The sequence below is a fragment of the Symphalangus syndactylus genome, chromosome 22 (assembly GCF_028878055.3).
Source record: "Symphalangus syndactylus isolate Jambi chromosome 22, NHGRI_mSymSyn1-v2.1_pri, whole genome shotgun sequence".
NCBI lineage: Eukaryota > Metazoa > Chordata > Mammalia > Primates > Hylobatidae > Symphalangus > Symphalangus syndactylus.
In genome coordinates this window covers 10,881,577-10,909,134 of record NC_072444.2, presented here as the reverse complement: position 1 = coordinate 10,909,134, position 27,558 = coordinate 10,881,577, and the positions used below count along the sequence as shown (strand labels likewise).

General features: G+C 52.2%; 2 protein-coding genes across 4 annotated transcripts in view; both read left to right on the top strand.

Annotated features, from left to right (window-relative positions):
• The window catches only part of ZDHHC18 (zinc finger DHHC-type palmitoyltransferase 18), a 32,464-nt gene extending 11,790 nt beyond the window's left edge, over positions 1-20,674 (top strand). The window contains exons 3-10 of one of the 3 annotated variants that reach the window (XM_055261195.2): positions 11,716-11,865; positions 13,409-13,546; positions 13,666-13,714; positions 14,212-14,314; positions 15,828-15,940; positions 16,799-16,898; positions 19,258-19,335; positions 19,921-20,015. In XM_055261195.2, coding sequence (XP_055117170.1) covers positions 11,716-11,865; positions 13,409-13,546; positions 13,666-13,714; positions 14,212-14,314; positions 15,828-15,940; positions 16,799-16,898; positions 19,258-19,299 — 695 coding nt within the window. In that variant the 3' untranslated portion in view covers positions 19,300-19,335; positions 19,921-20,015. Of the gene's footprint in view, positions 1-11,715; positions 11,866-13,408; positions 13,547-13,665; positions 13,715-14,211; positions 14,315-15,827; positions 15,941-16,798; positions 18,794-19,257; positions 19,336-19,920 lie in introns of those variants that run through there. The other 2 variants (XM_055261192.2, XM_055261196.2) reach the window with 2 other exon arrangements.
• A 4,082-nt stretch (positions 20,675-24,756) lies between these two features.
• SFN (stratifin) lies at positions 24,757-27,558 on the top strand. Its single transcript, XM_055261214.2, has one exon. It carries the CDS (start codon positions 26,310-26,312, stop codon positions 27,054-27,056), a length of 747 nt encoding a protein of 248 aa, XP_055117189.1. The 5' UTR covers positions 24,757-26,309; the 3' UTR covers positions 27,057-27,558.

Here is a 27,558-nt window from a genome sequence, read left to right as displayed (position 1 = left end):
TTTTTGAGATGGAGTCTTGCTCTGTCACCCAGGCTGGAGTGCAGTGGCGCGATCTCGGCTCACTGCAAGCTCCGCCTCCCGGGCTCACGCCATTCTCCTGCCTCAGCCTCTCCGAGTAGCTGGGACTACAGGTGCCCGCCACCACGCCCGGCTAATTTTTTTGTATTTTTAGTAGAGATGGGGTTTCACCGTGGTCTCGATCTCCTGACCTCGTGATCCGCCCACCTCGGCCTCCCAAAGTGCTGGGATTACAAGCGTGAGCCACCGCGCCCGGCCGATATTATGTTATTTCTGATTTGTGTAAAATTTTACAAGGTTGATGTCATCATTACCCACCCATTCTACAGGTGAGGAAACAGGCTCAGAGATTGACCAGCTTCTTAAGGTCACAGGCTGACAATTGGCCATGCCAGCATTCAAAATAAGATCAGGCAGGCCCAGAGTCACCACACAGAGGCACTGCCTTGTAGGAGGACTCTATCCACTTCTGTCTGACTCTGCCCTCAGGCAGGCTCTTCCTGTATCCACAGGCCTAGCACTAAGCCTGGTATGTGGTAAAGGCTCCATGAACCCCAGAGATGGACAGAAGTGGTCTGGGAGGATTATAGTGACCCAGCACTCGAGGCCTGGGAGCTGTGGCTGACCTTGAGCTGGCCTTAGAGGCGGGGAGACTGCAGTTCTGCAGCTGTCTCCTCTGCAGGTGACAACAGTAGAAGGGCAGAGGGCAGTCAGGGCCTTCTCAGCAGCCCGCAGCCAGCCCTGGGGAACTTCCACAGCCCCAGCCTTTCAGGCTCTGACTGCAAAAGGCCTGCCTGCTCGTCTGCAAGAGCTGTCTTAGGGTGGGGAAATTCCTTTGCCCTCACAGCCATTCAGTGACGAGTAGCCTTGCTTTTCCTCTCATTTTCACATCCTCAGAGCTTTGGTTTCTGCCTGGAAGGCAGCAGGAGGGCCTTGCTAGCATAAGGGCACCTTTTTACTTGGGGAAGAGCCTGGCATAGCAGAAACAGCCCTGGAGTAGATCTTAGATTCCCTGAGGGCAGGGATAACATCACTTATCATCACTCCCTTCTTTCTTCTTTTCTACAACAAATATTTTTTGAACATCCACAGTATGTCAGGCAGGCACAGGGTGAACAAAACCAATATCTTTGACTCATTTCTATGAATTTGCCCCTTACCATCCCTGCCACCCCCAGGCCTTGTACAGTAACTTGCACATAGTAGGTGCCCATGTGTGAAAGAGTGAACAAATGAGTGCCCTGGAAGACAAGGGTCCTGGTTTCAGCCCCACTTTCTATTATTGGAGTGAACTCGCTTTCCCATCTGTAGCTCACAGGCACAGATCCCCTAGCCTAGCCCAGAGCAGTCTCTGTGATTGAGTGAGACTAGGAATGTCAGCACACTTTGTAAGTCACTTTTCTCTATTGAAACTGAAGAGACTTGAGTCTCTTGGTCAGGAATGGAGAGTGGACTTGCTCCAGGTGCTAACAAGCTGCCGTCGGTAGTGGCTGCGGGGAGGAGCAGGTTGAGGAGGATTCTGAAGCTGAGTCTGGGGCGGTGATTGGTCAGCACTGTCTGGTCTGAGAATCAGCAATGGGAGAGCTGCTTGTCTTCCCCCATGCAGGGTGCAGCCCCTGCAGAGCCTCCTTTGTCCCAACTCTGGCGACTTTGATTTAGCACCAGGTGGACCCTTGCTCCAGCATGACACAGTGCTCTGCCTCCCCTGGCTCCTGGCAGCCTCAGGAAGCCGGGGTACAGAGCTTCATTTGCTCTTCTGCAGAGTGCTGGAGAGAAAGAAGCCTGGCTGCTGGAGGCCAGAACATGCTTAGCAGCTCCCTCCCTGTCCTGGGGAGAGGCTTGGGTTCCCCTCTCCCCTGAGGAGGACCTGTGGGATTCCACTGAGGATTCCAGTAACTTCTCTCAGTGCTGGAGAGGGTCTGTGGCTGTCCTTCACTCACAGATGTGCTGTGTTCTGAAGTTTTCTTCATAACTCCGTTGTTTGTTTGGAATGCAGTGTTTTGTGGAAACAAAAGTCATAATAATGGCTGATATTTGTTAAGTCCTTGTCAACTGTTAGCCACTTTGCTAAAGCCACTTGGTGAATTCTCACCTAGTCCTTCCAGCAGCCCCCTGAGATGGACTCAGTGATGTTCCATTTTATTTTATTTTTTTGAGACAGTCTTGCTCTGTCACCCAGGCTGGAGTGCAATGGCGCGATTTCGGATCACTTCAACCTCCACCTCCTGGGTTCAAGCGATTCTTCCTGCCTCAGCCTCCCGAGTAGCTGGGATTACAGGCACGCGCCACCATGCCCGGCTAATTTTTTGTATTTTTAGTAGAGACTGGGTTTCACCGTGTTGGCCAGGCTGGTCTCAAACTCCTGACCTCAGGTGATCTGCCCGCCTCGGCATCCCAAAGTGCAGGGATTACAGGCGTGAGCCACCACGTCCAGCCTATTTATTTTAACTTTAAAAATTTTTTTAGAGAGACAGCCTCGCTGTGTCACCCAGGCTGAAATGCAGTGGCACGGTCATACCTCACTGCAACCTTGATCTCCTAAACTTTCCCTTCAACTGTAGTAGTTATCTCTCTTGTTAGGTTGTTTCATCACCACCTTGACTTCCTGCCTCAGTCTTCCGTGTAGCTAGAATTACAGGTTCATGCCACATACAGCTAATTTTTTTTCGGGGGGACAGAGTTTGGCTCTTGGCACCCAGGCTGGAATGCAGTGGTGTGATCTCAGCTCACTGCAACCTCCACCTCCCGGGTTCAAGTGATTCTCTTGCCTCAGCCTCCCGAGTAGCTGGGATTACAGGTGCATACCACCACACCTGGCTAATTTTTGTATTTTTAGTAGAAATGGGGTTTCACCATGTTGGCCAGGCTGGTCTTGAACTCCTGACCTCAGACAGGTGATCCACCCGCCTTGACCTCCCAAAGCGTTGGGATTACAAGCGTAAGCCACCACGCTCAGCCCACATCCAGCTAATTTTTTAAAATTACTATTTTTATAGAGATGGGGTCTCACACTATGTTGCCCAGGCTGATCTCAAACTCCTGGCCTCAAGCAATCCTCCTGCTTCAGCCTCCCAATGTGCTGGGATTACAGGCATGAGCCACTATGCTTGGCCTTCCATTTTATTTATTTAGCAGATGATGGCACAGAGAAGTTGAGTGACTTGACCCACCTCACTCAGCTACTAAGTGATTGGACTGAGATTTATACCTACATGTCTTTCTGGCTCCAAAGCCTATGTCCAAGGCAGGAAGGAAGCAGTGAGTGGGGAGCCAAAAGCTGGGACTCTGGGGCCTGTGGGACAGGATTAGGGGTTTGGTTTGGAGTAGTATCACCAGCTTTGGAAAGAGCTGCTGCTAGGGGTTCTGCATCCTGGAGCGTCATGGCATGAACAGTTGGTCAGGAGCAATGTCAGTGGCTCCTGGGAGGCTAGCACTGTGCTCAGGGCTGTGGAAGCATCTCACTCAGCCCTCACCACAGTCCTATGAAGGTATGACTTGACCCATCTCCATTTTACAGATAAACGAACTGAGGTGGCCAGGCACGGTGGCTCACGCCAGTAATCCCAGCACTTTGGGAGGCCGAGGTGGGTGGATCATGAGGTCAGGAGTTTAAGACCAACCTGGCCAACATGGTGAAACCCTGTCTCTACTAATAATACAAAAAATTAGCCAGGCATGGTTGCGGGCACCTGTAATCCCAGCTACTCAGGAGGCTGAGGCAGAGAATTGCTTGGACCTGAAAGGTAGAGGTTGCAGTGAGCCAAGATCGCACCACTGCACTCCAGCCTGGGTGACAGAGTGAGACTCCATCTCAAAAAAAAAAAAAAAAAGAGAGAGAGAGAGACAGGGTCCCCCTTTATTGCCCAGGCAGGTCTCAAACTCCTGGCTTCAAGCAATCTTCCTGCCTCAGCCTCTCAAAGTGCTGGGATTACAGGCATGAGCCACTATGCTTGGCCCTGTGAGCTAATAATAATAGCTCACACTTGCTAACCATTTGCTTTGTGCCATTTCACATATATTGATTCATTTAACTCTCACAACAACCCTATGAAGGTGAGTTACTATTGTTTCTATTTCAGTGGTTAGAGAAACTGAGGCACAAAGAGCTTATATGATTTTTTAACAAATTATATCATCGGGAGAAACCCAGCTGGGCAGAAGTGGAGTGGAACTAGATTCATTAGCTATTCTACCTGTTATTCCTGTTTTACACATGAGAAAACTGAGGCTCAGAGAAGTTCATTTGACTTCAGCCTTACACACAACCAGTCAATGACAAAACCAGGGTTCAGAGTGTGGCCATTGGCCTCTAAATCCCCCACCCTTTTTCATGCTGCCCATTTTAGGGAAGAAATGCTCAGATGCTTAGTTCCATTTTAAACATGCTGTAGTCAAGGTGATGATGAAACAACCTAACAAAGTAAACCTTTGCTAGTTGAAATGTGAGACTGCAGCATGTTTGCTTCACTGATATATGCCAAGTGCCTAGAATCGTGCCTGGCACATTGGTAGGCACTCAGTAAATAATCATTGGAGGTGAGTGGCCAAACTGGAGACATTATCTAGCAAACAATGCAATGGAAGCAATGACAGGGTGCATGGTGGAGGGCTGGGGGTATAGGCTGCCCCAGGAGACTCAGACTTCTTTCTGGAAGGAGCCACTGTTCAGGTCCTCTGTACCCTGGGGTACCCAGAGGCTCAATGGGTGAAGTTTTGGGCTTTGCATATGACACACCTGGGTTAGTCCTGCTCTGCCAATATACCAGGGCAGGACCTAAATAATTTACTTAAATCTGTTTTTCTTTCTTTCTTTTTTTTTTTTCTTTTGTTGAGACGGAGTTTCGCTCTTGTCACCCAGGCTAGAGTGCAATGGTGACTCTTCGGCTCACTGCAACCTCCACCTCCTCAGTTCAAGCAATTCTTCTGCCTCAGCCTCCCGAGTAGCTGGAATTGTAGGCACGCGCCACCACACCCGGCTAATTTTTGTGTTTTTAGTAGAGACAGGGTTTCACCAGGTTGACCAGGCTGGTCTTGAACTCCTGACCTCAGGTGATCCGTCCGTCTCAGCTTCCCAAAGTGCTGGGATTACAGGCATGAGCCACGGTGCCCGGCCTCCTTTTTTCTCTATTTCTTATTTTTTATGGAAGTATAATGGGCTTATCAAAAGTATACAAGTTGTGGCCGTGTACGGTGCCTCATGCCTGTAATCCCAGCACTTTGGGAGGCCGAGGTGGGTGGATGACTTCAGATCAGGAGTTCGAGACCAGCCTGGCCAACATGGTGAAACCCCATCTCTACCAAAAATACAAAAATTAGCTGAGTGTAGTGGCACACGCCTGTAATCCCAGCTACTCAGGAGGCTGAGGCAGGAGAATTGCTTGAACCCAGGAGGTGGAGGTTGCAGTGAGCCAAGATCACGCCACTGCACTCCAGCCTGGGCAACAGAGCAAGATTCCGTCTCAAAAAAAAAAAAGTATAGAGGTTGTAAGTGTTCTGTCTGATGAATGTTCACAAACTGAACGCACACATGTAATCAGCACTGAGATGAAGAAACAGTATATGACTGGCATCTTGGGAGCCCCCTCATGCCCCCTTCCAATCACTGTCACTCTCCAAGGGTTACCACATCCTAATTTCTAACAATATGGATTACTTTTGCCTATTTTTGAACATTTTGTATTGTATGTCTGGTTTCCTCACTTTACACAATTTGTTTTGTTTTGTTTTTTTGAAATGGAGTCTCGCTCTGTCACCCAGACAGGAGTGCAATGGCGTGATTTCAACTCACTGCAACCTCCACCTCCTGGGTTCAAGCAATTCTCCTGCCTCAGCCTCCCGAGTAGCTGGGATTACAGGTGCGCACCACCATGCCCAGCTCATTTTTCTATTTTTAGTAGAGACGGGATTTCACCATGTTGGCCAGGCTGGTCTCGAACTCCTGACGTCAAGTGATATGCCCGCCTTGGCCTCCCAAAGTGCTGGGATTATAGGTGTGAGCCACTGCACTCGGCCAGACAATGTTTATGAGATTCATTAATATTATTGTGTGTAGTTGACATGGTTCGATTCTCATTGCTATATAGAATTCCATTGTGTGAATATACTACTTTTTAAAAACATCCCTTCCACTACTGGGGCGTTTGGGTAGTTCCAGAGTTTGTCTATTATGAGAATTATTGCTGTGAACATCCTTGTGCAAGTCTTTCAGAGCACATTATCTCATGCACGTTCTGTTGGGTAGATGCCTGGGAGCAGGTTTTCTGGGCGTGCATATATGTTCAGCTTGGGTAGCTATTGCCAAACAGTTGTCCAGAGCGGTCATGGGAGATTTTCTAGTTGCTCTACTTTTTTGCCAGCACTTGGTATGTTTTATTTTTCTTTTCATGTTAGCCATTCTAGTGCATGTGTCATAGTAGCATATTGTGGTCTTAATTTGCATTTCCTCGCTGACTAATGAATATAAGCACTTTTTCGTGTGTTTATTGGCTGTTTGGACAGCCTCTTTTATGAGATGCCTACTTAAGTCTTTTGTCCGTATTTGTATTCAGTTGTCTGACTTTCTTACTGACTTACAGGATTTCTTTACGTGGTTTTTTTTTTTGTTTTTTTTGTTTTTTTTGAAATGGAGTAGTCTTGCTCTGTCACCCAGGCTAGAATGCAGTGGCGTGATCTCGGCTCACTGCAGTCTCCGCCTCCTGGGTTCAAGTGATTCTCCTGCCTCACCCTCCCAAGTAGCTGGGGTTACAGGCATGCGCCACCATGCCCAGCTAATTTTTGTATTTTTAGTATAGATGAGGTTTCACCAGGTTGGCCAGGCTGGTCTCGAACTCTTGACCTCAGGTCATCCGCCTGCCTCAGCCTCCCAAAGTGCTGGAATTACAGGCTTAAGCCACAGCGCCCAGCCCTTTACATATTTTTTTTTTTTTTTTTTTTTTTTTTTTTTTTTTTGAGACGGAGTCTTGCTCTGTCACCCAGGCTGGAGTGCAGTGCCGCAATCTCGGCTCACTGCAAGCTCCGCCTCCCGGGTTCACGTCATTCTCCTGCCTCAGCCTCTCCGAGTAGCTGGGACTACAGGCGCCCGCCACCACGCCCAGCTAATTTTTTTGTATTTTTAGTAGAGACGGGGTTTCACCGTGGTCTCGATCTCCTGACCTCGTGATCCACCCGCCTCAGCCTCCCAAAGTGCTGGGATTACAGGCGTGAGCCACCGCGCCCGGCTTTTTTTTTTTTTTTTTTTTTGTTTTTTTTTTTGTTTTGTTTTTTTTTTTTGAGACGGAGTCTCGCTCTGTCACCCAGGCTGGAGTGCAGTGGCGCAATCTCGGCTCACTGCAAGCTCCGCCTCCTGGGTTCACGCCATTCTCCTGCCTCAGCCTCTCCGAGTAGCTGGGACTACAGGCGCCCGCCACCATGCCCGGCTAATTTTTTGTATTTTTAGTAGAGATGGGGTTTCACCGTGGTCTCGATCTCCTGACCTCGTGATCCACCCGCCTCGGCCTCCCAAAGTGCTGGGATTACAAGCGTGAGCCACCGCGCCCGGCTACATATTCTTGATACAAGTCCTTTGTCTTTGTTTACAAGATGTAAACATCTTATAATTATCTACTCCTGCTCTAAAGGTTACTTCTTCATTCTTTTTTTTTTTTTTTTTTTTTTTTTTTTTGATACAGTCTTTCTGTGTCACCCAGGCTGGAGTACAGTGGCATGATCTCAGCTCACTGTAACCTCCACCTCCCTGGTTCAAGTGATTCTCATGCCTTAGCCTCTTGAGTAGCTGGGATTACAGGCGCCCACCACCACGCCCAGCTAATTTTTGTATTTTTAGTAGAGATGGGATTTCACCATGTTGGCCAGGCCAGTATCGAACTCCTGACCTCAGGTGATCTGCCTGCCTCAGCCTCCAAAATTGCTGGGATTACAGGCTTGAGCCACCGTGCTCGGCCTCATTCTTTTTTTTTTAATCATCCAGCCCCAAAAAAACTCTTCGTTCTTTTAATGATTACCTTTAAATGAAAAAAATTTTAATTTTGATATAATACAGTTTATCAAATTGCTCTTTTATGATTAGCCCCTTTGTGTCTTTTGTTTGTTTGAGACAGGGTCTTGTTCTGTTGCAAAGGCTGCAGTGCAGTGGCACAGTCATAGCTCACTGCAGCCTCAAACTCCTGAGCTCCAGCAATCCTCCTGCCTCAGCCTCCTGAGAAGCTGGGACCACAGGCATGAGCAACCATGCCCAGCCACCTCCATATGAGTTTTGGAATGAGTTTGTCAATTTTCACAAGAACAACCTACTGAGATTTTTGACTAGGATTATGTTGAATCTGTGGATTAGGGAGAATAAATCCTTTCACAATATTCAGTCTTCCAATCCATGAATATGCTATATCTCTGCCTTTTTTTCCTCTTACATTTCTTTTTTTTTTTTTTTTTGAGACGGAGTCTCGCTCTGTCGCCCAGGCTAGAGTGCAGTGGCGCGATCTCGGCTCACTGCAAGCTCCACCTCCCGGGTTCACGCCATTCTCCTGCCTCAGCCTGCGGAGTAGCTGGGACTACAGGCGCCCGCCACCGCGACCGGCTAATTTTTTGTATTTTTAGTAGAGACGGGGTTTCACCATGGTCTCGATCCCCTGACCTCGTGATCCGCCCGCCTCGGCCTCCCAAAGTGCTGGGATTACAGGCGTGAGCCACCGCGCCCGGCGTCTTACATTTCTTTTACATATATATATATATATAAATATATATATATATATATATATATATAAATATATATATATATATATTTTTTTTTTTTTTTTGAGACAGAGTCTCGCTCTGTCGCCCAGGCTGCGGTGCGGTGGCCCAATCTCAGCTCACTGTAAGCTCCGCCTCCCGGGTTCACACCATTCTGCTTCAGCCTCCCGAGTAGCTGGGACTACAGGCTCCCGCCACCACGCCCGGATGACTTTTTTGTATTTTTAGTAGAGATGGTGTTTCACTGTGTTAGCCAGGATGGTCTCGATCTCCTGACCTTGTGATCTGCCCGCCTCGGCCTCCCAAAGTGCCGGGATTACAGGCATGAGCCACCACGCCCAGCCTTTAATTTCTTATTATGAAAATTTCAGGCCGGGCGCGGTGGCTCAAGCCTGTAATCCTAGCACTTTGGGAGGCCGAGGCGGGCAGATCACAAGGTCAGGAGATCGAGACCATCCTGGCTAACACAGTGAAACACCATCTCTACTAAAAATACAAAAAAGTCAGCCGGGCGTGGTGGCGGGAGCCTGTAGTCCCAGCTACTCGGGAGGCTGAGGCAGAATGGTGTGAACCCGGGAGACGGAGCTTACAGTGAGCTGAGATTGGGCCACCGCACCGCAGCCTGGGCGACAGAGCGAGACTCTGTCTCAAAAAAAAAAAAAAAAAAGAAAGAAAATTTCAAACATACAGAAAAGGAGGAAGGATTATAGTACAACTAATTCCTGTACATTCACCATCTAGATTGAATAGTTGTTGATAGTGTGTCTTATTTGCATATATATGTTTGTTCTTCTCAAATGATTTCATAGTAAATTATAGACATCGTAGATACTTTACCCATAAATATTTCAACATATATCTTAAAAATCTAAGGATAGGCCGGGCGCGGTGGCTCACGCTTGTAATCCCAGCATTTTGGGAGGCAGAGGCGGGCGGATCACGAGGTCAGGAGATCAAGACCATGGTGAAACCCCGTCTCTACTAAAAATACAAAAAATTAGCCGGGCGTGGTGGCGGGCGCCTGTAGTCCCAGCTACTCGGAGAGGCTGAGGCAGGAGAATGGCGTGAACCCGGGAGGCGGAGCTTGCAGTGAGCCGAGATCACGCCACTGCACCCCAGCCTGGGCAACAGAGCAAGACTCTGTCTCAAAAAAAAAAAAAAAAAAAAAATCTAAGGATAGTCTCCTACATAATCACAATTCCATTATCATACCTAAGAAAATTAATTGTTCCCTAATTATTTTTTTTTTTGAGACGGAGTCTCCCATTGTCGCCCAGGCTGGAGTGCAGTGGCATGATCTCGGCTCACCGCAAGCTCCGCCTCCCAGGTTCAAGTGATTCTCCTGCCTCAGCCTCCCGAGTAGCTGGGACTACAGGCACACGCCACCACACCTGGCTAATTTTTTGTATTTTTAGTAGAGATGGGGTTTCACCATGTTAGCCAGGATGGTCTCGATCTCCTGACCTCATGATCCGCCCGCCTCGGCCTCCCAAAGTGCTGGAGTTACAGATGTGAGCCACCACCCCTGGCCAATTGTTCCCTAATTTTTGTTTGTTTTTAGAGACAGGGTCTTACTCTGTCACCCTGGCTAGAGTGCAATGGAGTGATCCTGGCTCAAGCCCACTGCAGCCTGGAACTCCTGGGCTCAAATGATCCTCCCACCTCAGCCTCCTTAGTAGCTGGGACTATAGGCACACGCCGTCATACCCAGCCAATTTTTGTTATTTTTTATAGAGATAGGGTCTTCCTATTTGCCCAGGCTAGTCTTGAACTCCTGGGCTCAAGCAGTCCTCCCGTCTTGGCCTCCCAAGGTGCTGAGACTACAGGCATGAGCCACTGCATTCGGCCTGTTTCCTAGTTTTTAATCTGTAGTCAGATTTCCACAGTTGCCCTCCAAAGGTCTTTTGTTGCTGTGTTTTGTTTTCTTTTTCAAAATAAAATCCATGATGTATTGCATTTGTTTATGTCTCTTAAATCTCTTTTAATTTAGAATCATCTCTTCTCTGCCTTTCTTTCTCTCTTTTTTTTTTTTTTTTTTTAAGACAGTTTCTGGCTTTGTTGCCCAGGCTGGAGTGCAGTGGCGTGATCTTGACTCACTGCAGCCTTGACCCCCTGGGCTCAAGTGATCCTCATGCCTCAGCCTCCCAAAGTGCTGGGATTTCAGGCGTGAGCTACTGCACCCGACCTCCTCTCTCTTTTTATAAATGACACTGACTTTTGTTAAGCGATTAGGCCAGCAGTCTTGTAGATGTCTCATGTTCTAGATCTGACTTTTTCCTCATTGTGTTACTCACTTTGTTCCTCCATCTCCTGAACGTCCTGTAAACTGGGACATAGGTCTAGGCTTGATGAGATGCTGATAAACCTCACTGGCCAGGCGCGGTGCCTCACTCCTATAATCCTGGCTGTTTGGGAAGCCGAGGTGGGCAGATCACCTGAGGTCAGGAGTTCGAGACCAGCCTGGCCAACGTGGTGAAACTCTGTCTCCACTAAAAATACAAAAATTAGCTGGGCGTGGTGGCACACTCCTATAATCCCAGCTACTCGGGAGGCTGAGGCATGACAATCACTTGAACCTGCGAGGTGGAGGTTGCAGTGAGCTGAGATCACGCCACTGTACTCCAACCTGGGCGACAGAGTGAGACTCTGTCTCAAAAAAAAAGCCTCACTAAGCTTTCTGGGAGTCTCCTTCTCTGACAGCCCTTCTTAGAGTGGGTAAGGCCAGCAGGTGTATGAACAAGTATGTAGTTTTAGCACAGTGCCTGGTACAGAGGCAGTCTCAGTACATGGTGGTAGTTCCTAATATTTGTCCCTGCCTTAGGCCAGACATTTTACTCCAATGTTTGTTCCTGGGAACCTGTCACCCTGAGGCTTCTCCTGGACTGGCCAGGCAGCAGTAGCTTTCCCCCTGCTGGGGATCCGGGCCCTGGGCTGCCTTGGACATTCCCCATCTTTCTCTCCTTCCCTCAGACAACACAGGCAGTTCTACATACCGGCCGCCCCCTCGGACCCGGGAGGTGCTGATCAACGGGCAGATGGTGAAGCTGAAGTACTGCTTCACCTGCAAGATGTTCCGGCCACCCCGAACCTCACACTGCAGTGTGTGTGACAACTGTGTGGGTGAGTAGGAGGCAGCAGGGAGGGATGCAGGGATTCCTGAGAGAGACTGAGTCCTGGGGATGGGGGGCGTCACGCATGGGGATGGCGTGGGCAGGGTCTGAAATGCCCAGGGCTGGGCAGGGGGTCTGCTTCACCCAGATTTGCCCTGACTCAGTAGGGCCCAGGGGAGGGGCCCTCAGCGTAACCAGGAGTGTTTTGGCTTCATCTCAGGATTGGTGGATTCCTTCCCCCAGCTCTGAGGTGTGGGGCAGACAGACAGGCTTTGAACCCTTCTCCCAAACTTCAGCCCGGTCCTCAAGAGGTCCAGCCTCCCAGGAAACAGACTGGAACAATAACATTCCAGATGTGTTTGGGCCAGAAAGAATGATTTACTGTTCAGTGGCCCAGGGCCGGCTGTACTGAAAAACTTTGATCTGATTCCCAGGGTTGAGAGGGATAAGCATCTAGGAACAGAGGCGTTTAAGCTGATGAGGTGCAGAGGATGTCACTACTGGAAATGGCTCTTGACCCTACAGCTGCCTGCAGTGGTTGTTTTGTCCCCTCTCCCTGCTCTCCAGAGGCTGTGTAGTTCTGATGGGCACCAAGGGTGGTCCCCTGGGAGGGTGTTGTAAGGGAAACGCTGCATGAGAGGGCCCTGGTGAGCTGAGCCACAGTGACTGTGCACAGTTCCCAGGGCAGTGAGCTCATCATGCCAGCTCAGTACTCCCTGAGCAAGAGAACAGCAGGGAACACCCCATGACGGCATGCAGCGAAGGGGGTGACTCAGTGGGCACCATTCATCCCCAAGGAGCTGCCCCGCCCACCCCCTGCAAAGGGCGCTGACCTTGGCATGAGGCCTGCAACGGGCTTGTGACCCACATTCCCACAAGGACTTTCTTTACCAGTCTGGGTGTGCCTCCACCCCCGGGGACAGTGTGCAGATGAGCTCAGCCCTTTGACCTGGCCTGTGATGCTGGCTGTGAACCACATTGCAGCTCAGCCCCTCCCTGGGCCACTAGTCCTAGAGCAGGAGACGGGTTGTTGACTGTTAGCATGTGGTTGGGATGGTAGACCAGGTGACGAGCACTTTGTGAGTCTTTGTGCCGGCACTGCTCCGGATCCTGGGGAGTCAGCATGGTGTGAGACCAGCACAGCCCCCCTCGTCCATGGAGCTTACAGTCAAGTAGGGCTGATTGGCCAATCCAGTAATTATAAATAAGCATAAAAACACACATGGGCAAAGTGAGACAAAAGAGAAGTGATGGGGCAGATAACAGGGGCCCCCTCACCTAGTCTGAGATTGGAAGAGACTTTCTTAAGGAGGTGGCTTTGCAGCTGAGACATGAAGGAGAAGTTCCAGTTAACCAAGTAGACAAGAGAGAGTGTATCAGGCAGTGGGAACTGGTACACAAAGGACCAGAGGCAGGTGTGTCCGAGGCCTGGGAGCCAGTGGTGCTGCGAGAGTGAACGGGGTAGGAAAGCCCCAGCCATGGGTGAGGCCGCCAAATGCCTGTGCTGGCTGCAGGCCCGCCCCACTAACCCATCGCCCCTCACCCTTGTCCAGAACGATTTGACCATCACTGCCCCTGGGTGGGCAACTGTGTGGGGAGACGGAACTATCGCTTCTTCTACGCGTTTATTCTCTCCCTCTCATTCCTGACGGCCTTCATCTTCGCCTGCGTGGTCACCCACCTGACGTTGCGTGAGTTGTGGGTGAGGGCAGTGGGGAGTGGAAGGGGTCAGCCAGCAAGCTCAAGGGTCAGCAAGCTTCAGCAGTCACTGTCCCTCTGAGCTTGTCCTCTCCTGTTTCTTTCTCCCCAGGCGCTCAGGGAAGCAACTTCCTCTCCACTCTGAAGGAGACACCAGCAAGATATCCTTTGTCAGCTAGAGGACTCTCCAGTGGGAACTGAGGTCCCTTCACTGGGTGGGTCCCATGCCTCATCCTCTAATCAGAGAGGAACAGCGTACAGCTCACATGTGTCCTCTAGAATCCAACATGCCAGCAAGTCTGTTCACACCCAGGCAAGAGCTGATACTAAATGGGGCATTGTGGGGCCGGGGGTTCCCCGTCTTCAGGGGCCTGGAAAAGAGTATGTCCCTTAAGATGCCAAGCTCCCTGGGCCGTGTCATGCCCAAGGCTCTCTGCCATCCGTCACCCTGACCTTGTCTGGCTCTCGAGTGGGGTCCTCACCCTTCCGAGGGGCCCAGGAGGTGATCCTGCTAAGAAGTGGGGACTGGGCCACAGGAAGGTTCCAAAACTTCTCAGCTCTCTGGGGAAACAGCTCCATGGAAGGATAGGTGAGACGGGCCAGGTGTGGCTGGGAGGCTCCCCACCCTCTACCCATTTAGGTCCTTAACTGCCCTCACCGTGCTGGAGTTGGTGATCTGCTTCTTCTCCATCTGGTCCATTCTGGGCCTCTCAGGGTTTCACACGTACCTCGTCGCCTCCAACCTGACTACTAATGAAGACGTGAGTAAACCTGGAGCCACCCCTCATTCTAGGGCAGCGCCCTCAGGAGGAGGCAGGGCTGAGGGAGCCTGGGGCAGCCAAGCACAGTCCTGACTCACAGACTGCTGGGAAAACGCCTTTCAAGCAGCCAGATGCCTCCCAGTCATCTCAGCTTGGCCCTGGTGGGTCCGATGCAGGCTTCTGAGACCTCCACATGCTTCATTCTCTCAGTGCAGGCTCCCAAGGTCCCAGGTTGCTTTTCTCCACAGCCCTGCAGGAGGCAGTACTCACACCACAGCACGCATGATGTTTGGCTGGCACATGACTGCTTACAGAATTCTTTCAGTTCCCGTCATCTCTTTGGGTCCTTTTGCCAAGCCTGAGGCAGAAAGGACAGGGATGTTTCTTCCCCCATTCGATGACTGAGACATGTCCCATGTCTGAGAGGTCACACAGCTGGGAGGGGACAGAGCCAAGATTGGTGCCCAGTCACAAGTATGCGCTCCCTTTTCCACACTGCCCCTGTCAGCAGCAAAGCCGTGACTGTTCTCAAGGTGTCACTGGCCTGTCCTGGCTGCCCCTCTCAATATGCACGCCTGGGGGAGACAGGGCACAGGCCAGTGGGCTCCATTGACCTTCCCTACCTGCCACCCTACAGACTGCCACCAACAAGCATGTTTAATGTGCCCAGTCCTAGGCCTGACCTGACTTCCCCTCCCCATCCTCCAAACACTAAAATGAGAGCATCTGTTTCAGGGCCCACCATCTGATACTTACCAGCAACCCATCCTCCAGCAGGAAATACATTCCCAGACCTCCTCCTCTCATTCAGGGAAACAAAACTTAACACACATGACAGGGCGTTGTGTGCTTGGTGATCGGTGAGAACAGAAATGCCATCAACCAGCATCTCCCGCGGTAGCTTCTTGGGTGCCAGTTTCACAGCACATTACCAGAGGTTAAAGAGAAAGGAGTGTGTGGCCAAATAAGTGTAGAAAACTCTAGGTTAAAGTCAAGGTGTTCTTTATTGCTAAACTCTCCAGTGCCTTCCATAGCTGGCTTCACAGAGCTAGAGAATCTGGCAAGAATTAATCTAATGCTCTAGCAATGCCATCTGAGAATTAGTATTATTTTCCCTATTTTCCAAATGAGGACTCAGGCTCAGCGAAGTGGTGATCTGTCCAGGTAATGTAGCCAGTGAGTAGCAGGGCCGGGGCTCACAGGCAGGTCAGCCCTCACCCTGTGCCCCTGCACTACCCTCCTTCAGAAGTGGCTGGCTGGAGGACGGAGTCGTCCGAAACGTTTCCTCTGGATGCTTCTCTTGGGCTCTGCTCTGTCATCTCCTCTTTGGGGCCTCCTGATCTCTGCCAGGGGTCCCCCACATCCTCATTGAATGGCCCACATTAAAGACATGTTGCCATCTGTAACCAGAATTGGTTTCGGAATTGGCCAGTTGTCCCCAGCCTCTAGACCTCCCTCCTAGAAAAGTGAAGCAAAAGGAGGTACTTGACCCAGGCCTCCTTCCTGCTTGCAGATCAAAGGCTCGTGGTCCAGCAAGAGGGGCGGTGAGGCCTCTGTCAACCCCTACAGCCATAAAAGTATTATCACCAACTGCTGCGCTGTGCTCTGTGGCCCCCTACCTCCCAGGTAAGTGAGCGGGGTGCAGAAGAGGGGTAATGGCCATGCCTGGCCAGTGATCAAAGTGTTCCTGGATATCAGCCGACCTCCCCCTACACCCTCGATGCCCTCCATCCACCACCCCCCTGGAGGGCATTTGTCATGTGTAGGAATTCCATGGAGAATTGTTACTTAATCACATGCTCATTGTAGAAAAAAAAAATTAAGTACAAAACGTAAAACAGAAGAGCACTGGATATGACTGTAATTCTGCTCCCTGGGGATAACCACCATGACTGTTTCGGCCATGCTTGAATGACACTGCCCTTCCGGTTGCCCACTGCCGGGACTGGGTGGCGACTCCATCCTCTGCTGGCAGTAGGAACCCTGGGGACTCAGCCCTGCTGGGACGCTCCCTGTTCATCCTGACACCAGGGGGCACCAGAGCTCCAGAACGGGGATTAAATTGCTGTGGGCACTGCCAAGACAAGTCATTCCCACACAGTGATGTCCCCTACCCCACCCAGTATTCCTGTCACCCAGCCTGCCTAGAGGGGAAAGGAACACAGGAATCTCATAGTCACCAAATACCTATTCATCCTTGCTTTCCTCCCTCACCTGCAGCCTGGCTTCTTGGCAGCCAGACAGGTGGGCCAGCTGGAATTAATAGTGAATAAATTCTGTGGCCAAAAGCCAGGTGGCCAGAGGGCAGAGAGAGGCCTGCCAGAGGTAAGGGTCTTGGGCCCCCAGATGGGGAGCAGCTCTCCTTTCCTCAGCCTTTCTCGGCCTGGGCCTTTCCTTGGCTGAGACAGACTCTGCCATCCAACCCCTGGCCTGGAGCCTCAGTGTTGGGCAGAGCCCTCATGTGTCCGCCTTGTGTTTTGGAAGCCTGATTGACCGGAGGGGATTTGTGCAGTCCGACACCGTGTTGCCCTCACCCATCAAAAGCGATGAGCCAGCCTGCAGAGCCAAGCCTGACGCCAGCATGGTAGGAGGCCACCCCTGACCACAGCTCAGTACTTGCCACCTGCTGGCCTGTCTGCCCCTCCGCACTCACCTGCCGGGACCCTCCCCATTCCATCCAAGGGAGGCAGAACTGCCAAAGACTCAAGTCTTTTCATATTTATTTCCCACCCTGCGTGGCTTTCTCTGAACTGTTCCGTGGCTGTGCCCTGTGCTCCCAAAACCCAGGTTCCCACAGCCTTGGGCCCTAGGTACCCCCAGCTGATCAGTGCCAGGAGAAACCAGAACCTCTGGAGGCTACCCAGGGGACCACACCAAGTCCTCGCCTGTGCCGGGCGAGCCCTGTGTGAGTGAGGCTGTGAACTGAGCGTGAGGCCTCCCAGGTGGGGGAACTGCTTGGGCCTTGCTGAGCCAGGGTCCTCAGGGTGAAGCAGGACTGAGGAGTGGCCAGCTCTGGGCAGTGGGCTGTGGAGAGGAAGCCTCCAGGGGCTGCTTTGGTCTGTGAGCTCCTTCATTCTCGGTGATAATTGCTCTTTCTTCTGTGGGATTTTTGGTGGGGTTTTCCCCCCTTTTTTATGGAGTTGGCTAACAGGATTGAGTTAGGGCTCCAGTAGAGAAGGCAGGGTTGGTGATGGGTGGGGGCAGCCTGTATCAGACGAAGGTAAATCAGGCAGCCAGGCACCCACAGCCTCAGCTCCTGTGCAGTTCCTGGGCAGCACAGTGGAAGGAGGAGCCTGGTCCTTCTCCTGCCCACGGAGAGCTCTTTAAGGGATCCCAGCCTGCCCCTTCACCTCTCTCCCAAGCCAGGTCCGGGCATGGGTGGGTTATGCCTGTGCTGGCAATACTTGAAACGGGTTTATTAATGCTGGGTATTTTGCACAATTTTATAGACCTCTTTTCTACATAGTCTTTTTTAAATGGAAGGAGAAAAAGTCAGCCACATTACTGTCTGTGTAGTGCCAGGTGAAGGGTTATCAGAAGGCTGGTTGGTTTTAATAAGTTTATTCCAAGAGACCTTCTGGCTGGAATGAGTGAAAGTGTGTGTGCCTGTGCGTGTGTGTTCATGTGTGCCCTGTATGAATGTGGCTGGCTCCCATATCCCCTGGGCTGCCCCCTGCCCCATCCCCTTTGAGTGTCAGAAGCCCTCTGAGCCAAGGGGACAGGGGGCACGTGCATTGGTCACGAGAAAACCCTGGGCTCCCACTGGGGCTCAGCCCAGCCTCCTGTCTTTCCTTCTTCTATGGACTTCAGACAGCCAGTGTCCAGGGACTCTGCCACTCCACCCCCAGCCCCACCCCCCAGCCCCCAGGTGAGGCTTTCAGCTGGGACCTGCCCAGACAGGCTGAGCCTGGGCGTGGTGGGTGGGGTGATGGCTCTGGGGAGCGGCTGCCATCCTACAAGCCACACCCCCTCCTCTGAGCTCTGAATATGGGACCCAGTGCCAGGAGCTGGAAGACAAGGTGTTTCTGCCAAACGGGGACCTCCATCCAGAGAAAAGGAAGGACGGTGCAGGGTGGGCCAAGAGGCAAGTGAAGGTTGGCCTGAGTCTGGGCCGGAAACTCAGAGGATGTTTCTCCTCTGCTGGGAGCTGTAGTTTCTTATCAAAATAGATATTGTCCCACCATCCCCCTCCTTGGCCCTTCAAGTGGGCTGAAGCCCTTGGAAAGTGACACAGGAAGTCCCCAGATCTTGCCCTTCTCACTCCAGAGGCTAGTGGTCACAGACAGCTGGGAATGGCAGCCACAGAGGGTCCCCTCTGGGAGAAACAGCTTCATCCCAGCCTCAGGGCCCTGGGCCATCACTGCAGTGGCCCTGGGAGGTGAGGAAGAAGCTGGCTAGAGGAGGGGGCTCCCACCTACCTTTTATTTAAGCCAGTATTCTTTGTTCCTGCTTGTAATAAAACTTTAGTTTATAAGAGTTGATTTGCTTTGGTTTGGTTTTTGTTTGCTTTTCCTTTGCTGAGGCCCCAGCTGGCAGCCCTCTGTTCTTTCAGACAAATTTGGTTCTTTCCTGGGGAGACTGTGAGAAGGCAGATAGCCCAGTGATCTGGCTACATTTTCCCTCACCTGGCTGGAGCTCTGTCCGCTGGAGGCACAGCAGAGAGGGCTGCGGCTGAGCCCCCATGGGCACGTGAAAAGAGGCCATCCTGTCCCCACTTTGTCCCCTCCACCTTCCCCTGCCTCAGGGGCTTGGAGACCCCCAAATTCTTCTTCCCTACTGCCTTTCCACTCCGATCCCCAGTGAGTGCTCAGCTAAGAAAACGTTTGAGACGGTAGATTCCAGTTTGAGAGCTGGAGCTTCCCTGGCCACCACCTCCAACCTGGGCAGCAGGGCCCAGCCAGGCAACTCATAACACTGGCCCACCTCTCTGGTATCTCCCTCAGGAGGACACCTGTCAGGATTTTGCCATCTCCTGCACAGCCTGAGGGGAGCTAACAGGCCTCTTTGCAGAGGGTTAGCTGGTAAGACCGTTTCTCCCATGTCGGCCAGCACTGCCCACTCCCCTCACACACCATCTCATCCTCATTGCATGCCTCGCCAACCCCATGGAGCTCGTCCATCTGTCTGGTGTGTGGTGCGGTGCGTGTGCTAGTGGTGGTAGCGTCTCCAGGGATTCCCCCCTAAGCAGAAGGATCGGGATATAGGGCAAGGCTAAGAGCCCAGCCCCATTGTGGACTGAGGAAGTAGCTTCGTGCAGAGCAGCTCTCCAGCTGGAAGAGGAGGTGGAGGGTGAGGCTGGGGAGAGGATGGCGAACCTGCCCTGAGGTGTTTGGGTCTGTGCAGGTGGGGTCCTGGTATGCAGGGGCCACCGGTCACTAACACTCTTGTGTCCTGGCTTTCTGTCCCCGCTGAGCTTTCTTTCACCCACCCGTTTTCTCTCCTGCTTCGTTGCCTGCTGCCTGAGCCTTGGCCCTTCTCTCGGGGAGAGGCAGGTGCTGTGGCAGCACCTCTCCCCACCACTGGGGCCCCTGCAGGCCGCCTCCCTCCTCCCAGTCTGGCTAACCCTCTCTCTTCTCCTTCTTTGCTGTCCTGCCGGGGATCTCCAGTGTGTGCGGGGGCTTAAGGACCTCCTGAGGACCGCTGCTCTCTGCCTCTCCAGGAATGGCCTGGGGGGAGCCAGGTACCCGGCACCTCCACCTGCCTAACCTGTGGCCCATCTGCCACCATCTGTGCCTACAGGGTCTGCCCCCAAGCCTGCCCGGCCTGTGTGCTCTCTAGGGCCCCCATAGGGGGCAGGGGCTGGCCTCTTTGCCCCATTCCCGCTCCATACTGGCCAGAGTGTAGTAAGCCATAACGCAGCCATCAGCACAATAATATGACTCTATGCTGATACGCTCCCTCTCTCCTCCACTGACTTCCCCTTCCCCGGATTTGTGAGGTGTCAAGACTCTAGGAATCTGGCCTTACGCCTGCCCCTCCACCCCCTCAGATCAGGCATAGCCATAGTCAAGCCCAGCAGGTTTCCTCAGGAGCTGTCTGGGGTGTTGATGGTGGATGACGCTGCTGAACAAGTTTGGTGACTGTTCTAAGCACAACTGGCTTGATACTGTTCCCACGGCCTGTCCACCTCCCACCCCCAACCCTCCACCAGGGTAGGTAGGATGTAGGGAGGGTGCGTGCCTCCTTTGCTCTAGGCACTGAGGGACCAAGCTAGCCGTGCACAGCCCCATACACTTCAGGGGACTAAAGGAAAGAGCTGGGCCAAGAAAAATCAGCTGAGCCCATGGCTGGGGGCTGCTTGTCTGCTATCCTGTACCTTTTTTTTAAACCGAAATAAAGATTCCCCTCTTCTTGCCATACCGTTGGCTGTCTGGTGCCGCCTTTACTTTGGGGCCCAGGGATGGGACCTGCAGTGGGCATGTGGAACATATGGCTCCCCCTTGCTCCCAGCTTTCTTCCAGCTGGCCAGTGCTGCTCTGGAGATTTAAAAGCATAACGAAGCCAGGAGGGACACAGGAAAAGTGGCATCCTTTTCACTCTGCCCCTCCAGAACCCCTGGTCTCAATTCCAGACATCACCCAGCCTCAGCTGACCTCTGGATTCTGAAAGGTCCCAGCACAGGCTGAGACAGAGGGTTTAACTCCAGTCTGGGACTGCCATACCCATGAACAGAGCCCAGCCTAGGGTAACGATCTTATGGAAACTTCTCTCTTCCCAGCTGCTGCCCCACATCAAGATACACACATGGGCATACACTGTACTATGGGCTAAAAAAAATAGTTACCGCTACCATTCAGCAAGGGCTTGCCGAGTCCCAGGCCCATTTTCTCATCTTAACCTATGAGGAGGATGATGTCAGCCTTTTTACAGATGAGGGAACTGAGACTCAGGGAAGAAACAGGAGCTGCCCAAGGTCACCCAGCTGGCAAAGCAGCAAATCCCAGATCAGAACCTCATCTCTGCCCCGAGCTCTGAGCCATCTGCACTACCCAAGGAATGAATACAGCGGGGGGAGGATGAGATCTTGGAGAAACCCTAAAATTAGAGAATATCATAGCCAGTAGAGGGCTTAGAGTTGATCTGGGCCAGCCTCCTTTTTTTTACTGATGGGGAAATTGAAGCCCAGAGGCAGGAAGCGACCTGCCCAAGGCCTTATAACAGAGCTGGGATGCAGTCCCACACTCTGACCTCATTCCATTCTCTCTCCATAAATTCCGCACTGTCTCTAGACTGAACTGGTTTAGATGTGGGATACTCTAAACAGCAGTGCCTTCAAGAGAAAAAGAATCAGAACCACGAATCATTTAAAAGTAATGTAGGCTACTCTGGGCACACTGCCTATGAGGTTGCCCTGCTCCACAAGGAGCAGTAAAAATAATAAAAATAATTTAATATCCCTTCCCAAAGGTAACCAGTAAAGTAAGCTCTTGGCTAGGTAACTGGACTCTTGTTCACAACTAGCCAGTGGGAAAAGGTGCTAGAGCTTCCTCTGGCTACCTGTTTAATATGATCGTTCCAAGACAGAAACATTTCTTAGGAAGTTCTTTCTAGAACCTACCTGGTGTCCCTCCCACTGCTATCAGAGCCCTGTCCTCTGTCCTCGGTGGAGGTAGAGAGCAAATGGTTGCTGCCTTCTTCATCACAACCCTTCAAAGCCTGTTATTACCAGCTAAGAAGGATTGGTTGACTATGCGGCCAGAGCCCCTGAGCCTGCTGGCAGAATGGATGCTGTACAGGAGGGTGGGGAGGTAGCAGGCAGAATGAGGAAAGCCCCTTTGGGCTGCAACCCCAGCTCCTGTCCTGCTGACTCAGACAGCTGACTGTGGAGCTCCGTGCCCTGCCAGGGCCTGCCGCCTCCTGCCCGTCTGAGCTCCTGAACTTGGGAAATGGAGGCCTGGAGGCAAAGGGAGGTACCTGAGACAGGAGCTGAGTCAGGATCAACAGGCCAGAGCGGGCAGGAGGTATCAGGCAGCCTGGCTCCCAGATGCACCCCTGAGCTCCAGCAGGGGAGGAGTAGGAATGAAGGGGCTTCCTTGCCCTTGCTCATGGCTATGGGGAGGGCGTGAACCACCGCCAAGTCCTCTGGCTTAAGTGGCAGGAAGCAAATGGTCCCTCCCTGGACTCAAGCTCCAAAGTTCCTGGGCCTGCCGGGCCCTGCCTTCCAGGTTCCCAGTGTCCTGGGATCTCCAGCTTTCCCCCAGGACTTGGGGAAGCCCCGGCTGGATGACTAGTACAAATGAAGGCCCCTGAGGTTCCAGGACCTGCTGAGGTCACAGGAATGTTCTAGATCAAGCTTGTCCAACCCACAGCCCACAGGCTGCATGTGGCCCAGAACGGCTTTGAATGCAGCCCAACACAAATTAGTAAACTTTCTTAAAACATTATGAGATTTTTTTGCAACATTTTTTTTTTTTTTTAGCTCATCAGCTATCAGTAGTGTTGGTATATTTTATGTGTGGCCCAAGACAATTCTTCTTCCAATGTGGCCCAGGGAAGCCAAAAGATTGGACGTGCCTGTCCCGGATGGAGAGGAAGGAGGCAGTGCTGAGCACATCTGACTATTCATCCATCTGGAGAGAGAAGGCTATGGGCAAACTGCCTCCTCTCCCCTGTAGACACCCAGCTGGGAAGGTCTGGCCTTTGGCTAAGTCCTGGCTTGGGGCCCTTCCTCATTTCACAGAACCTAGCTCTATGTTAGTGCTTTGTGAGTATATGTTGATCATAATAAAGTTGATGGGATTTTTTCACATGATAATAATAGTTGCCATCTGGCTGGGCATGGTGGCTTATGCTTATGCCTGTAATTCCAGCACTTTGGAAGGCCGAGGCAGGTGGATCACTTGAGGTCAGCTGTTCGAGACCAGCCTGGCCAACATGGTGAAACCACATCTCTACTTAAAAAAAAAAATACAAAAATTAGCTGGGTGTGGTGGTGCACCTCTGTAATCCCAGCTACTCAGGAGGCTGAGGCAGGAGAATCACTTGAACCCAGGAGGTGGAGGTTGCAGTGAGCTGAGCCGAGATTGTGCCACTACACTCCAGCCTGGGTGACAAGAGCAAAACTCCATCTCAAAAAAAAGAAAAAAAATAATAGTTGCCATCCATTCTACTGTGCTTTCCATTAACTCATGTAATCCTCACAAGTCCCATTTTATAGTTACAGGAACTGAGGCTCACAGAGCTTAAATCACTTGGCCAAGGCCACAAACAGCTATACGAATTACATTTAGGCAGTCTGATTCCAAAGATACTAGTCTATTCTGTATCTCATAGACAAACAATACATATTCACTTTTTTGTTGTTTTGTTTTGAGACAGAGTCTTGCTCTGTCACCCAGGCTGGAGTGCAGTGGCGCCATCTCAGATCACTGCAACCTCCGCCTCCCAGGTTCAAGTGATTCTCCTGCCTCAGCCTCCCGAGTAGCTGGGACTACAGGCGTGTGCCACCATGCCCGGCTAATTTTTTGTATTTTTAGTAGAGACGGGGTTTTACTGTGTTAGCCATAATGGTCTCGATCTCCTGACCTGGTGATCCACCCACCTCAGCCTCCCAAAGTGCTGAGATTACAGGCGTGAGCCACCGCACCCGACCCATCCTCACTATTTATAAATTGGAGAGAATAAGAAAATCAAAAGGGCCAGGTGTAGTGACTCACACCTGTAATCCCAGCACTTTGGGAAGCCAAGGCAGGAGGATTGCTTGAACCCAGGAGTTCGAGACCAGCCTGGGCAACATGGTGAGACCCTGTCTCTACAAAAAAATACAAAAATTAGCTGGGCGTTGTGGTGAGCACCTGCTTCTTAGGAAGCTGAGGCAGGAGGATCACCTGAGGCCAAGGAGGTTGAGACTGCAGTGAGCTGTGATCATACCACTGTACTTCAGCCTGGACATCAGAGTGAGACCCTATCTCAAAAAAAAGAAAATAGAAAAGAAAGAAAATCAAACGGAAGCAAAATCACTCAGTCTCACTACCTCAAGATACCCTCTATAAGTTGGTATTTTAGTGTGGTTCCTATTGTTTTCTGCGTCAGTTCTCCGATTTGAGCAAAATCTTTGGGATGTCAAACGTAAAATCCCCTTTACTTCCTTGGAAACCCTGTAGCATTAGCCCAGACATGTCCCTACTCCTCCTTGTGGCAAAGAGAAGGATCTCGTCTTTGGTCCCCAGAGTTCTGGCCTAAGCCTCCCTCCAGGAGGGCAGATGAGTGTTCAGACACTCAGGGTACCTGGGGGAGACACAGGCCTGTGAAATTATCCTGGCTCAACTAGTAGGCCGGCAGAACCCCAGTGAAGGGAGCCCTACCTCTGAGCCCCATCTAAGCTTTGGCTAGGGGTGGGGCAGATAAGCAGGAATCCATCCCTATAGGCTCAATGCCAACACCCTTAGGTGAAACTCTTGATGAAACTTGAGGCCAGGGCTCCGGCAAGCAGGGAAAGAACGTTGGCAACAGAGGTCTCCATGTCTGAGGACTCTGCCAGGGGTCAGAGGTGGGACAATGGTCAAAAGGAAGGAACAGGCCAGGCACAGTGGCTCATGCCCATAATCCCAGCACTTTGGGAGGCTGAGGCAGGAGGATTGCTTGAGCCCAGGAGTTCAAGACCTGTCTGGGCAATGTAGTGAGATCTGGTCTCTATTTAAAAAAAAAAAAAAAAAAAAAAAGGAAGGAACAGGGAAACTTCTGAGAGACAGGCTGGGGGAGGCATCACATAGCTGGAATTGCTGCCCCATAAAACAGAATGGTATGTGTCACTGCCACCTCCCTTTCTCAGTCCTCTCTCTCCCCAGGTTGCTAGCGTCCCCCCTGGGGGATCAAACTGGACTGCTTCCCAGCCTCAGACAGAGAGCAGTCTGAGTCAGGCAGGAAAGTGGGACAGCCGGGGAGCTGGACCCCACCCTCTGTGAGCCCCGCTGGTACCTGATGGCATGTGGCTTGGAGAGGGCAGGTGACCTGGCGTGGAGGGCCAGAGGGTGAATCCTCAAACAAGTGGCAACAGGCCACCAACTTGAAAGGGAAAATTGTGTAGTGATGGGAAATGTGTCCAACAAACCTACTGGGTGACTAATTACAAAGGCTGGGCTGGAGCTTCAGAGGCTGCTTGTTAAACACTTCATTAAGCGGCACTCTGAAAGCTGCCACCTGCGCATTCTGGGAGCTCAGAGGGGACCCTGAGGGGGAATGAGGCCTGGAGGATGGAACCATCTTCAGGCAGACTGAGAAGGAGCCTGGATCTCACTTCCAAACACAGTCTGGAGCTCATAGGTCAGAGGCCTCAATGGGAGAAAAGCTAAAGGAAGCAGGGGGCAGAAAGGAGTTTCAGGGAATTGGTGGCTATGTGACTTTGAGCAAATCTCACCCCTCTCTGAGACTTAGTGTTCCCATCTCTATGGTCCTGTGTGTGTCACAGAGACATGATGGGGATTAAATTCGATTGTGAATATGAAAGTGCTTGGGAAACTCTATGGCCCTACCTAAACATGAGTTATCCTCACCTGAACCAAGGGGGGAAGTTACCTGGCAGGATTAGGAACCCCATCCTCCTGAACCTTTTTGGGCTCTGTCGAGGCTGAAGCAGCCAGGGGCTAAAGCTGTCCGTAGCCCCTGGAAGGGCACTGTGAAGGAGGATCTGATTTGAGAAGCCATTTCCTGATGTGGGCAGCCATGTGATGCCAGCCCCGAACGAGAGGGGGCAGCCTGGAGCCTGGAAAGGTGCCAGCGCAGGTGGGGCCCACGCCCAGATTTCTCCTGCTGACTGTTCTGATGATTCACCCCCACATCCCAGCCTTTTTACCTTTACTGCAGAGCCGGAAAGGGTGTGGGGAGGAGAGGAGAGGGAGGCAGGTCTTGGGCCCTGGTCCCGCCCCCTGCTCCTCCCCACCCTTCTCTGGGCCTGGCCACCCAGCCAAAAGGCAGGCCAAGAGCAGGACAGACACAGAGTCCGGCATTGGTCCCAGGCAGCAGTTAGCCCGCCGCCCGCCTGTGTGTCCCCAGAGCCATGGAGAGAGCCAGTCTGATCCAGAAGGCCAAGCTGGCAGAGCAGGCCGAACGCTATGAGGACATGGCAGCCTTCATGAAGGGCGCGGTGGAGAAGGGCGAGGAGCTCTCCTGCGAAGAGCGAAACCTGCTCTCAGTAGCCTATAAGAACGTGGTGGGCGGCCAGAGGGCTGCCTGGAGGGTCCTGTCCAGTATTGAGCAGAAAAGCAACGAGGAGGGCTCGGAGGAGAAGGGCCCCGAGGTGCGTGAGTACCGGGAGAAGGTGGAGACTGAGCTCCAGGGCGTGTGCGACACCGTGCTGGGCCTGCTGGACAGCCACCTCATCAAGGAGGCCGGGGACGCCGAGAGCCGGGTCTTCTACCTGAAGATGAAGGGTGACTACTACCGCTACCTGGCCGAGGTGGCCACCGGTGACGACAAGAAGCGCATCATTGACTCAGCCCGGTCAGCCTACCAGGAGGCCATGGACATCAGCAAGAAGGAGATGCCGCCCACCAACCCCATCCGCCTGGGCCTGGCCCTGAACTTTTCCGTCTTCCACTACGAGATCGCCAACAGCCCCGAGGAGGCCATCTCGCTGGCCAAGACCACTTTTGACGAGGCCATGGCTGATCTGCACACCCTCAGCGAGGACTCCTACAAAGACAGCACCCTCATCATGCAGCTGCTGCGAGACAACCTGACACTGTGGACGGCCGACAACGCCGGGGAAGAGGGGGGCGAGGCTCCCCAGGAGCCCCAGAGCTGAGTGTTGCCCGCCACCGCCCCGCCCTGCCCTGCCCCCTCCAGTCCCCCACCCTGCCGAGAGGACTAGTATGGGGTGGGAGGCCCCACCCTTCTCCCCCAGGCGCTGTTCTTGCTCCAAAGGGCTCCGTGGAGAGGGACTGGCAGAGCTGAGGCCACCTGGGGCTGGGGATCCCACTCTTCTTGCAGCTGTTGAGCGCACCTAACCACTGGTCATGCCCCCACTCCTGCTCTCCGCATCCGCTTCCTCCCGACCCCGGGACCAGGCTACTTCTCCCCTCCTCTTGCCTCCCTCCTGCCCCTGCTGCCTCTGATCGTAGGAATTGAGGAGTGTCCCGCCTTGTGGCTAAGAAGTGGACAGTGGCAGGGGCTGGAGATGGGCGTGTGTGTGTGTGTGTGTGTGTGTGTGTGTGTGCGCGCGCGCCAGTGCAAGACCGAGATTCAGGGAAAGCATGTCTGCTGTGTGTGACCATGTTTCCTCTCAATAAAGTTCCCCTGTGACACTC

Coding starts and splice junctions, on each gene's coding strand:
- SFN (XM_055261214.2), top strand. CDS start 26,310: ATGGAGAGAGCCAGTCTGATCCAGAAGGCCAAGCTGGCAGAGCAGGCC.